Consider the following 13,142-nt stretch of genomic DNA (forward strand, 5'->3'; position numbering starts at 1 on the left):
ATGGCTTCGAACAATGTTAGGTGAGCTGGGTTATCATGTTCGCAAGTCAATGAAGTTGTATTGTGACAACAAGGCTGCTATTAGCATTACCCACAATCCAATTCAACATGACACGACAAAGCACATTAAAGTCGATCGACACTTCATCAAGGAAAAGCTTCATCTTGGGCAAATTTGTACTCCATGCATCAACACACATGATCAGGTTGACTAAGGGTGTGAGCAAGACTTGCTTGCAAAATATGTTAGTCAAGCCGGGCACGACAAATATCTTTGCACCAGCCTGGGGGGGAGTGTTGTCAGGGGCTTATTTGTTATTACTTATATAATGTTGGGGCTTATGTGTAATTTCTCTCTTTCCCCATCTCTCTCTCTTTTTCTCTCATCCTCTTTCTTCTCTTTTTCTTCTTCTTCTTCTTCTTATACTTTATTCTTGATTTGATTAGCTCTTAAAGTCAACAAAGAGCACGTTGTCGAGTCTCCTTACGTACTTCCGTTCTCTCTTTCAGATCCCATCCTCCGTGGTTGGAAGGATTGAAAGACTTCAGCGGAATTTCCTTTGGGGTGGTTTGGTGGAGGAGTTTAAGTTTCATCTTGTACGATGGGAGCAAATGTGTAGACCTCTTCATTTGGGCAGCTTAGGCATTAGGAGGTTGATCCCTTTTAATAGGGCTCTCCTAGGGAAGTGGTTGTGGAGATTCGGAGGCGAGCAAGATCGTTTATGTTGGAGGGTTATTTATTGCCGCTTTGGGGAGGAGAGAGGTGGTTGGTCCTCTCGTGCAGTTAGATCAGCTAGAGGTGTTGGTGTTTGGAACTTCATTCGGAAGGGTTGGGATGAATTTTCTGAACACATCAAATTCAGATTCAAAGCTCGGGACGGTAGGGACATTCAATTTTGGGAGGATTTATGGTGTGGGGATCGTCCGTTGGACTTTTCTTTTCCTAGGGTTTTCAGGATTGCCACTAATAGACATGCCTTGGTTGCCGACTGTTATCGGCTTGATAGCGGAAGGATTTCTAGGGATGTGCAATTTCTGCGACACTTTCGGGGCTGGGAATTGGACGATGTTTCTAGCTTTCTGGATATCTTAGATAGACAGGAGTTGGGTGGTAGAGGCTCAGACTCCCTTATTTGGATGCCCTCGCCTCGGGAGATTCGAGGTCCGTTCCTTGTTCCTTTGCCTTTCCCAACTTCTTAGGTGCTGATTTGTTCTTGGAGACAATGTTTTGTGGGAGCCCATGCTCATATTTTTGTAGGGTGGCACCCTTTGGGGTTTGGTGGTGCGTTTGGAAGGAGCGGAATAGTAGATCTTTTGAGGGGAAGGAATCTTCCATTGGGGCTTTGAAATATCTTATCATTTGTTCTCTTTTTTATTGGGCGATGGGGAGAAATTGAAAATATATAGAGGAGTTGGTTGATTTTTTTGGTTCCTTGGATCCGTAGGACCTTTACGTTGGGTTTTGCCTTTGTGTAGATTCGGGATGAATTCCCCATTTAAATGCCTTCTAATACATATATACTTATCAAAAAAAGAATTAAATGTGACATAAAAAAAAAAAAAAATCATTTTTTTTCTTAAATAGGAAATTCTTCTCTACTCCCAAATTTGAAGATTTTTCTTCCTCAATCATGCCATGTGAAGGAACTGGTTTCTGATTTGGGTTCATGTGTTTGAACACATGTTAACACGAGCACATGAAGACCACTAAGAGAGCCCACGTAACAGAGTTTCGGAGAGAGAGTTGAAATGTAAGGGAGGATATGATTAAAAAAACATGGGATGTTAGACAGAGAAAAATGATGAAAGCTTCTTACTGATAGTGTAATCGTCTTCTTGGTAGGTGGAAGCTGCAGTTAATCGAGAAAAGACGGCGAACAGTGATGGGCAAATTGGTGAGTAGATATTGAGAATTTGATTTTAAATTTAGGTTACATTTGACCTTGTATTTATTGTTACACTTCAAGAAGGGTAATATATTTATAAGCTAGCATCATCAAATAGTCATTGTGGATCAATGAAAGGGAAATCTGTATGGACAACCATACTAGAAGGGATGGTTTTGTAATTTTTAAAAAAGCGGAAATATTTGCAATGTCACCTTAGTTGAGATCTCTGTAAATGACCCAAATGGGTATCCTAAAAAAGGAACTCCAGTGCAAATGTTGCCTGTTCCACTTAAGTTCTCCACCAGGCCTCTCCAAAGATGTATACACCAGTAAAACAAAAATGATTTTATTTTGAAATAAATTATAGAAGAAGCAACATTTTAAAAAATACATGATTCATAAAGGTAAAATCAGGAGGATTTAAAAATAAATAAATAAAAGGTGGTTGTGGACACCATTTGAACTTTAAGCAACTAAGATGCCTAATAGCTTAAAACTCATATTAGGATAACAGAATTATATATTTTTACCAACTATTGGTTGTCTAACGGATGAAAAACACATGAAAATGCTTGAATACTGGGGCAGGGTGGGGAACATTCCGGCAAAATAAATGTTACCTTCTCATAGAATATGCGGAATGTCCAAGACACTGTCGTGCAGGTCCTGAAAGAGAAAATTCATTGGATCGAATGAAACCAACTTATAAAGACATCCAAGTGAGCAATATACTCAGTTTTGAATCAAACGACCACATAAATGACTTAGACAGTAAAGAGAATCTTGATAAAATAAGTATAATTCCCAGCTTTATATATTGTAATAAAGCTTGATTAAATGTCAACTTAATACAGCTTAACAGCAAAAAAGTCCAAAGAACAGAAACAGATAAAAAAATCTATACTTCATATATCAAAGGCAAATTCAATAAAGGTAATGATGATACATCAGAACAATAGAAGATTGCACGAATTGGCTGGAAACAACCATGAAGTTAAAAAAATGAACCATCATGCTATTCTTACTTGGGGGGGTGGAATGACTCTCCTACTTGGCGCCATAACTTGGATGCAGTCACCTACAAATACCCAGAGTAAAAGTAGGTCTGTTATGGCATCATTGCAACAAACATCTTTCTATATGAACCATAATTAAAAACTCTCGAGCACTCAAGAACCGAAAATCAGTACATAAGTGATCTCAATCAAGTTTCCTGAAATATGTAAATCAGAATCATGTGATGTAACATTTCAAATTTGAACAAGTCCGCAATCTTCATCCAAGTTTTGAGTACAGATAAACTCAAGCTTCCTCATAAATGATGATTGGGAGACTGCTGAGACTATTATTATCATTATTATCTTACTACAAAACCTGATGAGAATTTAATTTATCACATTGTTAACTTCATAACTGTAATGTTATAAAGATATCCTATGTAACACAAAACTTTAATGAATGTTAAAGACAGAGTCATAACCAAGCATTGCATGAGTAATAGAGCTCTCCTAATCCAACAAGAAGTTTATTCTCCACTTCTCCCAAATAACAAGTAAAAATAATTGCGACTGCATTTTACACCATATAAAATAATAATAATTATCATGTATATTTCTTCAATGCAAATAAAAGCTATAAACCCAATAAAACGATTACAACATTATCAAAAATGATATAGCACAATATTATTTAAAGCTTCAAAAGAATATACATGGGATGATCAGTTCCAGGATCAACAGTTTAACAAAAATCACATTGCAGAGCAAAAGGCAAAGTGTCTGATCTCAGCACAGGTTTTACCAGCCCTCTTAGGATCAGCATAATAAATTTAACACAAATTTTTTACTAAGCGTCATTTTATTGTAAGAGAGAGAATTTAAAGAACATTTAATTTCTTCAAAAAAAATGTCTGCACTTAACAAACACTACAAAAAGATTAATAAATTGTTGATTCACAATTTAAAGAAAAATAAATAAATAAATTGCAATTATTATTATTAATTATTATTATTACTATCCTTTAAGTCACGGAAAATCAAATATGCTTAAGTTCCGCTTGGCATTGTTATGAATCCAACTAATCTAAAAGCAAGCTTCGATATCTAGTTCTAGTTAGGATTATTTAAGTTGTTATGAAAGCTTGAAATTTCACACCCCTTTCCCCAAAAGAGTAAAAGGAAAAGGAAAGGGAGGAAGAAAGAAAAAGAGAGTGAATATAATACATTATCAAAAGTGTATGTGTGTTGTGCGTGTGAGAGAGAGAAAAAGAGAGAGATTGAATTGCAAGGTCAATCAATCCATGAACTGCTCAATATTTTTTTTTTTTTTTTGATAAGTAACTGCTCAATATTTAAATGACAATATGCTCCCCTCTCTCAAAGTTCTCCACTTCACTTTTGATTACAAAGAAAAATCAGAGCAGGGAAAAGGGGGAAAAAGGTCCTTGGCTTGGGTTTTTGGTTTAGAAGACCCAGTGAGATAAACTTATGGTTTTTGATGTTACGGTTCTAAGCACAATATGGGTTGTGGTCTTGACGGAAATTAGATATGATTTTCTTGCTAGGAGTTCTGAAACAACCTGTACCTGGATTAATAATTTTCAAGATTGAATTATATTATTTTAGATATTGTTTCAGCAGGACACTGATTAATTTTCAACATACATGCATGCATTGATACACACAGAAAAATAATAATTTAAAATTCATTTCTTTAAGATTGATAAAGTAAATAACTAAAAGAATAAATAAATAAATGATCATAAAATAATATTGGTAGACAAACAAGGCTTATATGGACTGTGAGAAGACAGGGAAAACTATACATTTGGCGTCTTATAAGAATAAAACATTTTGAAAAATGGAAAGTTAGGAAAAGAAAGGAATTTTATCCGGGAATGGAAAATTTTTGAAAAGAAACTATCTCAGAAAGGGAATGATTTGAAAAGGGAAAAAAACATGTTTAGGTTATTGAAAAAAAAAAAGCTGTTTTACTCCCAAGAATTTAATAACCCTTTGTTGATAGCTTGATGTTATAGTTGGTTTTTTGTATTCTCTCTTGGGAGCGCTCCCCTCTTGAGGGCCTTTAATGAAACTATAGTTATCAAAAATATATATATTACCCCTTGTTCATACATATAGGCACAAGAGATGAGTCTGCAGATGTGAACTTTTGGTGTGAAAAGTTGAAAACTGCATATAGGCGACCTGGCTTTTTACATGTTCTGTTAAATATTCCTAAGAAAGCTTTCTATAATATGGTATTCATGATGTTTATAATCCCATAAATTAAATTTTCAGGGAAAAAAAATATATATATATTTAAAGTAACATATGGGATTATAACACACAGTTTATACCCTGTGCGTGCCTTTGCTGAATCTGAGTTGATTTATATCCCATATGTCTCTCGGATGAGAGAAAGAAAATTATCCAATGTAAATGATAATTTGCAGTCCGTAACAACTTAACAGTTGTAGTACTTCCTCTCTAATATATAGACACGCAAAGACATTTTATATATATATGTCTACAAGATATATGCTTAATGTTATGTTCGGTGGGAAGGAAGGAAGGAAGAGGATGGAAAATAGGAAGGAAAGAATGAAAGATCAAACTTCCTTTATTCGGTAGAGAGGAGATAATGAGAGAAAGGATAACAGTAGGGATGAGTCATCCTTCCTCCTTTACAAATTTTCATCCCTCCAAATATGGGCGGAAGACGAGGGAAGAAAAGTGGTGCTATTATGGAAGTTTTGAATTACAATACTATCCTAAATTATACAATTTTAAATTACAATACTATACTCTATAAATTACAATATTATAGATAATGATGGGTGTAATGGTAAAAATAATTAAAAACTAACTTTCCTTCTCTTCTAACAAACACAATAAATTGTGACTTTATTCACTTCTATTACATCAAACCGAACAAAAAGAAGGAAGTACATAATCTCTTCTCTAGGGATGTCTCATCCATCCCTTCTTCTCTCCCTTCCATCCACCAAAGTTTTTCTTTCCTACCGAACGAAGCATAAAGCAAAACATCCACTTGGTTAATTATGAACTTTCAAAAGGGAAGGTTCTGGAGGCCTTCGAGGTTGTCTTATATCTGATGTATTTGGGCTAGTTAACCCCTTGAGATGAATTAGACTAAGGCTATGTTCGGCTGCATGGAATTGGAGCCTTGGAATTAGAATTGGTGTAATTGGAGAATAGTTTAGTTCAAAGCATGCACCCAAACATAGCCTAAAAAATGTCTTAAGCATTCCAAGCATATTGAGCGAATATATACAATCTAGGGCAATTTTGTTTCTTTCATCATCATTATTCCATATAGATGGCGGCAAGTAAGTTACTGGATTGTTGATTCAAATATATTGAAGAGCTTCAAAGGAGATCAGCACTACAAATTTACACATGCTAAATATATATGGTTTGACAACTAGCTGAAGGAGAACAATCAAGGCAGAAGAAGAAGTTCGTGTAACCAGCGGATTAATTGATCAACTGAAGCTGAGACCCACAGTAGTAATTTTTTTCTTCATAGGGTCTTTTCCAGTTTCCTACCTGGGTCTATCCTTCGGTTGGGTTGGGTTGGTTTGGGTTGGGTTGGGGGGGTTGTTGGGGTGGTGCCGTTTAGAAGAGTCTCATCTTGGGATCATGTCGTGGAGCATTTTGGAAGGAGGTTGGTGGGTTGGAAGAAGATCTCTCGAAGAGAGGGAGGCTAACTCTCTTGAGAAGCATTCTTTCGAGTCTACTAACATACTTCATGTCCCTTTTTATATGTCCTCTTCGGTGCTAAAGAGGATTAAGAAGCTTCAATGGAATTTTCTATGGGGAGGCATGGGAAAGGAATTTAAGTTCCATCTGCTGAGAACAGGTTTGTATGCCTATTTAGCTTGTGGACCTGGGCATTAGGAGGGTGGATGTGTTTGACAAAGTGTTGTTAGGCAAATAGCTTTGGATGTTCGGGGCAAAGAGGGACAGACTGTGGCAGAGGGTTATTTTGTGCAAATTTGGAAATCTAGGAGTGGTTGGGGCTCTTTGGAGGTGAGGACTCAGGTAGTGATGGTATTTGGAAGTTCATCCGAAGAGGGTGGGAAGGATTTTCAAAACACATTCAATTCAAGCTGAAGAGTGGGAGGCTGATTTGATTCGGGTTGGATATTTGGTGCAGGTACAGGTCGTTGGCGAGTGTCCTCCCAAGACTATTTAGGATTGCCGTTGATTCTCAGATTCTGATTGCCGACTGTTATCGGCTCGTAGCAGGAGGTTGACTTGGGTGCATTTTGTCAGACAATTCTAGGACTGGGAGGTGGAGGATGTTGATGATTTATTGGCCTTGCTCTATCGTCAGATTGCAGCCGTTGAGGAGATGGACAAGTGGATATGGCCGGGCTCTATTCACGGGAGGTTCGAGGTACACACCTTTTATCGGACGATATTAGTCCCTCGTAGTCCTTAGAAAGCAACTTGGCTCACCAAAGTTCCTCCTATGGTGGCTTTCTTTGGGTGGACAACAGCCTTGGGGAAGATTTTGACGATTGATAATCTAAGGCAATGGAGACAAATATGGTCAACCGGTGTAGCATGTGCAAGAGTGACGAGGTGTAGCACGTGCAAGATTCGGTTAATTACCGCCTATTGCATTGTCGTGTGGCTAGGGATGAGTGGGACATGCTCCTATCCATTTTTTGCTTCCATTGGGTTGTGCTGGGATCTACAAAGAGCATCTTAAAGGGTGGTGAGGTTTCTTAGTGGGGCCATGTACTCGAGAGGCTTGGAGGGCTGCATATGGCGGGAGGTTGACTTGGGTGCATTTTGTCAGACAATTCTAGGACTGTGAGGTGGAGAATGTTGGTGATTTATTGGCCTTGCTCTATCGTCAGATTTTGGCCGTTGAGGAGATGGACGAGTGGATATGGTTGGGCTCTAGTCACGGGAGGTTCGAGGCACACACCTTTTATCGGAGGATGCTAGTCCCTCGTAGGGAGTCTTTTCCTTGGAAGGCAACTTGGCTCACCAAAGTTCCTCCTAGGGTGGCTTTCTTTAGGTGGACAACAGCCTTGGGGAAGATTTTGACGATTGATAATCTAAGGCGATGGAGACAAATATGGTCAACCAGTGTAGCATGTGCAAGAGTGACGAGGTGTAGCATGTGCAAGAGCCGGTTAATTACCGCCTCTTGCATTGTCTTGTGACTAGGGACGAGTGGGACATGCTCCTATCAATTTTTGGCTTCCATTGGGTTGTGTTGGGATCTACAACGAGCATCTTAAAGGATGGTGAGGTTTCTTAGTGGGGCCTCATACTCAAGAGGCTTGGAGGACTGCTTATGGTGGGTGTTATGGGGGAGAGGAATAGGAGATGCTTCGACGAAGTGGAGGCTCCTATTTGGGTGTTGAAAATCCATATTTTTCTTGGGTCCACATAAAAATTGTAAATTTATGAGGGATTTAATTGATTTTGTGGATGGTCTAACAGTATAGTGTTCCTTTTGGCCTTTGTGCAGTTGTTTCAGGAAACGCTTCCCTTTTGAGCTCTCTCTCAAATTACAAGAATTTTTAAGACCTAAATCCCCCTTCTAGATCTAGTTTGTAGTATAGCGTATTCTGATGTTCAAAGCCTAGATGTCAGTCCTTCACTCAATTGATATAATAGCAGATTGATGTAGTGATCATGGATGCACTAAAGGAAGGTGGACCCATAACTAGACCCATCATGCTTGACGGAACAAACTATAACTATCGAAAGGCTCGAATGAGAGTCTTCATCAAGTCTATTGATAAAAAGTTATGGAATGAAGTTGAGACTGGTTAGGAACTTAGGTGAGTCTGGCTAAAAGTGTAGATACAATGATACAATTCTGAATATAACGAATTTGAAAACGAGGGAGCAAATGGTAATGCTAAAACTTAAATGTGTGTTGCAACTCCGGATGAGTTCACTAGAATCTCCATGTGCACCACCGCATTTAGGGAAGCTTTGGAAATTACATGATGGTATCTCAATAGTATTAAGTTTCGAAACTTCAAATCTCAACAACTAATTTGAAACTATAAGAAGAGATGAAACCGAAAGTTTTGTTGCATTCTTTGCAAAATGGAATGACATAATTTATAGCAATTACAATTTGTGTTTAGATTGAGGTGTCCACGAATAGCAAACAACATACCTTTTCCTGGAGCAAACTTTATCTCAAAACACAATAGACATCTTCTAGTCATGTGCAAGGATCACGCATAAGTAGATTAGCAACTCCATCTGCATGCGCTATGTCAAGGCGAGTGTGAGACCGACATATGTCTCCCCACCTATCAATGATATCTCACCTTGTCTACTAGACTATTTTAATCACTTCTGCGGCAGTAATTCGCTTCAATGGCTGAGTAAGACAACCACGATCCATCTCATGGACCGACCAATACAAGCATTCACCATATAAGTATGCAGAGCATTTAATGACAACCCAGATTCTATTATTCAACAAATGGCAATTACATCCCATTCATTGCCATGAAGGGACACAATCCCAACATCACCCTATCCAATCTTCTCAAGTAATCAGCACCTCGTTATGAATATTTTGCTCCCCTAATAGTTGTAGAATCCTCCCCTCATTAGAAGGAGCAAGAGTGTCCTCCCCAATGTACCAAATGGGAATATGGGTTTAGACTTGAGGCTACAGAAAAAACCTCTTTTCCTCTATGCTACGCCTCCCCCTAAATAGAGGGTTGATGAGTAGAGTAAAACGCCTTTAACTCATGAAATGTGGCATCCATGCAAAAAAACACTTTCCTAGATTGGGAATGATAACATTTGTACCCATTCTGAGCGGCCAAGTATCCAATAAAGGCACGCCAAAAGCCTTTAGATAAAGTTTCCCCTTCGATATTCAATAATCATGAACAAAACACACACATCCAGATATTCGTGGAGTAGTGGAATAAATGGAAGTATTTCAAGAAGTAACTCAAGGGGGAGCTCTAATTTCAAGAACATCGAAGGGCATTCTGCTGATAAGATATGTTGCTATGAGCATAGCATCATCATGAGTAATTTTTTGTAAAAACCTAGCAATTCATTTTCTAAGTATTCAATATAGGCCACTATCACATTTGATCCTCTAAACTATTTAAATATTTCTCAAAACAAAAACCATACTACTAGAGACATCACATTATCTAATTGTCTTCAAGATTTTACTCAGCACCTACCAAGTACAATAAGGGGTAGGTAAAAACATTGTTGATGTTTCCAAATTATGAAAAACATGAAAATAAAATATAACTGAATATGACACATGCATACCCGATCATATCCACCCAATCTTGTGACGGCTCTCCATAACCTACAACCAGTTAAAAGCACACCAAAAAAAAAAAAATTAGGCTGTAATTAAAATGCCAATACACTAATAAGCAGAGTCAAAGCCAGAGGAAACTTACTTGAGGCAATTTAGTGGCAGCCCATAGAACCTGGGGGGTTTAAATTCCATGGCCCTTTCCCTGTAGAAAATTTCCAGATCTTTCATAAATGCTGCTTGGTCTTCTGGTGTTCCAGATTCATCATCCTCAGCCTTCTGCAAGTCAACAAGAAATAGCAGTTAATAAACATTCAGACTATCACGGTGTCATTCAACTTCCCAACTCAATTTCTCAGCCCATTTATCTGAAATTGCAAACCTTATTTTTCTTTTTTCCCTTTTCAGGGTAAATTTTACGAAAGTACCTTCTTTTCATTCACCCAATTCTTGGGTGTTTCGCTGGTGTCATCTTGAGCTTTAGCATTTGAACATTTCACAATGGAATTGGGTGTAGTGAGTTCATGCTGATTTGCAATACTAGTATCATCACAATCATGTTTACTATCTGGAACTTCACTAAGACCAGCATCACCATCGACAGCAGCTGGACCGGCAGTGGTTTTATGGTCAAGCTCCCCTTGTACATTTACCAATCCATCATCGTCGCTGTGGTGGGCCTCATTCACAGGCATTTCTAGAGGTGGTTCTACTACATTTTCATTAGGTTCTTCGCCTTCAGCCTCATTTTTGCTAGGTTGTTTCTCCTCCTCCCATCTTCTGTTGGTATTTTGGTCACCTGCATCCTCAGAGCGAGGTGATTCTTCACTTTCGGGTTCAACTGTCGCATCAACCAGGTTGTTCTCAGAATCTTGTCCATCAACCGCCAAACTTGACCCCTGTATTTCTCTATCCTCCATCTCCACCTCGTTTATATCATCCATTCAAAAGTCTACAAAGCAAATATAATAATAAATGACATTCAAAAATAAATAAATAAATAAATAAAAATATGCAACAAATCAACAATTTCAAAAATTTTAAAAAAAAATAAAAAATGAGAAGGACAAAGCACAGTTTGGTGGATTAAGCCTATTCAGAAATCACAATCTTCTCGGTGAAACCAAACCCTAGATTCGTTCAAAAGTAGATTTAAAAATTAGTCCGGACTAACAAAAACTCACTCTTAATTTAATCAAATGCATTGACTAAATAATGTCATGAACAAAAACAAATCTCTTACAATTTCCTGAACTTCCGAGTCGATGAAAATATGGGGAATTCAAACAGATAAAGCTAAAAATCCAAGAGAAGCGTGCATTGTCAGAGGAATCTTGCCTGTGTCGGAGTTTCGTAACTGCCAGAGACTCAAGGCGAGAAGAGAAGAAAAAAAAAGGCTGTGAAGGAGCTGCAATGGCGTGGAACTAGGGTTTCAGAATCAGAGTTCATGCGATGTAAGAGAGTGTGTGTGGATAGTATAATTAATGTTATTATTATGTTAAATAAGGGAAGGAGATATACAATGGTTATATCAGTACATAGATAGACATCAACGCTCATAAGGTAAGAAGAGGTGGAGCCTTGGGATAAGCAGGAAGTTCAGAGCCAACGCCGGCCAATTTGCAGACTGACTAGAACCAGAGCACGATGCCTCTGCTTATACGGTTTGAACGCCTTTACCTCAACCATACCTGACCTCTCAATAGACCAAATCTCTTAAATACCCCCTCAAAATTAAATCTTTTGGCCCTTTTGTTTTTTTTTCCTTTTTTTTTTTTTTTTTTTTTCTTTCGCTAGAGGAAAACAACAATTTTTCTGGCTAGAGTATTTTAGGTAGACATCAAAAACATCTTTGCTAACGAAATTTGTTATCGGAATTCGAAAAATATAAAAATGCAAAACATATTCGGTAACGTCTTGAATTTCAATAAATTCAAAAATAAAGCACATTTGGAAAGTCCTTTTATTGCCAAAATTTTTAAATCATGTTTAGAAAATATAGTATTGTTTTTGTTTTTAAAAATGGGAGATGATATTCGCATTATATTTTTCTCTAATTGCATTGTATTTATCATTTTCTTTTAAAAGAAATGACAAAAAAAGTCCTTGAATTTAATAATGCACAATTCCTTAATTTATAATGTCATAACTACCTTTTATATAATTTTTTTTTAAAACCCTTTTTACTATTTTTTTTTCTTTCATTTTACTTTCTCCAGAGGTCCTCTCAAAGAAAATAATTTATTCTATACTAATAAAATTTATTCAATAAATATATATTTTTGGGAGTTTTCTTTCTTCATGTCAAAAGAGATAATTTTTTAAATGGTTGCTTTTTATTTTTTTACCCGGCCAAAAGAGGCAATTTATTTAACATAACAAAATTTTATTATTTTTTTGGTCCCTTAAAAAAAAATTATTCAAGTTTTATTTTATTTGTGTTGCCAAAAGATACTTAAAATATTAAAAATTAGAGATAAGGAGATAAAATATGAAAGGGCAATTGTGTCATTTAAAAAGTAATAATTAACTTGTAAAGGTAAGGTCAGAATTGTCATTTTATTTAAGATTGTAATGCAAATATTGAAAAGTGGAGCGCGAATATCACCTCTCTTAAAAATTAAATATATATTGATACAATTATTAGTTTATATCTAATAGTCTATATAAATTTATATGGTTTGAACAATTTTGTACGCAACAAATTTTTTTATCCATTAACGCTAAGACTAAAATTAGAAATTTTATTTTATGTATTAACACTTGGAATAAAATTAGATGTACTTATGATGTAAATGTTAAAACCTCTCTAAGAGTATCTCAAGTTAAAACACCATTTTATGTAAAATATATATGATACGTGGTTGGTTATTATTGGCAGATATATTTTTATACAAAAGGTATAAAATAATTGTTGGAGTTAAAGATGAGTAATCCAAAAATTTTG

The 13,142-nt window shown here is 36.6% G+C and overlaps 1 protein-coding gene across 4 annotated transcripts in view; it reads right to left on the reverse strand.

The window, feature by feature from the left end:
* The window catches only part of LOC132278744 (AT-rich interactive domain-containing protein 6-like), a 58,394-nt gene extending 46,491 nt beyond the window's left edge, over nt 1-11,903 (reverse strand). Inside the window, exons 1-7 of one of the 4 annotated variants that reach the window (XM_059780613.1) lie at nt 11,717-11,903; nt 11,534-11,603; nt 10,624-11,147; nt 10,341-10,474; nt 10,204-10,243; nt 2,914-2,966; nt 2,509-2,554 (exon numbers count right to left, since the gene is read on the reverse strand). In XM_059780613.1, coding sequence (XP_059636596.1) covers nt 2,509-2,554; nt 2,914-2,966; nt 10,204-10,243; nt 10,341-10,474; nt 10,624-11,139 — 789 coding nt within the window. In that variant the 5' untranslated portion in view covers nt 11,140-11,147; nt 11,534-11,603; nt 11,717-11,903. Of the gene's footprint in view, nt 1-2,508; nt 2,555-2,913; nt 2,967-10,203; nt 10,244-10,340; nt 10,475-10,623; nt 11,148-11,438 lie in introns of all 4 variants that reach the window. The other 3 variants (XM_059780612.1, XM_059780614.1, XM_059780611.1) reach the window with 3 other exon arrangements.
* Between the last annotated feature and the right edge of the window lie 1,239 nt (nt 11,904-13,142).

Source organism: Cornus florida, unplaced genomic scaffold, assembly GCF_030987335.1.
Source record: "Cornus florida cultivar Cherokee Brave unplaced genomic scaffold, ASM3098733v1 CherokeeBrave_3.0.0_Hap2_Chr10, whole genome shotgun sequence".
NCBI lineage: Eukaryota > Viridiplantae > Streptophyta > Magnoliopsida > Cornales > Cornaceae > Cornus > Cornus florida.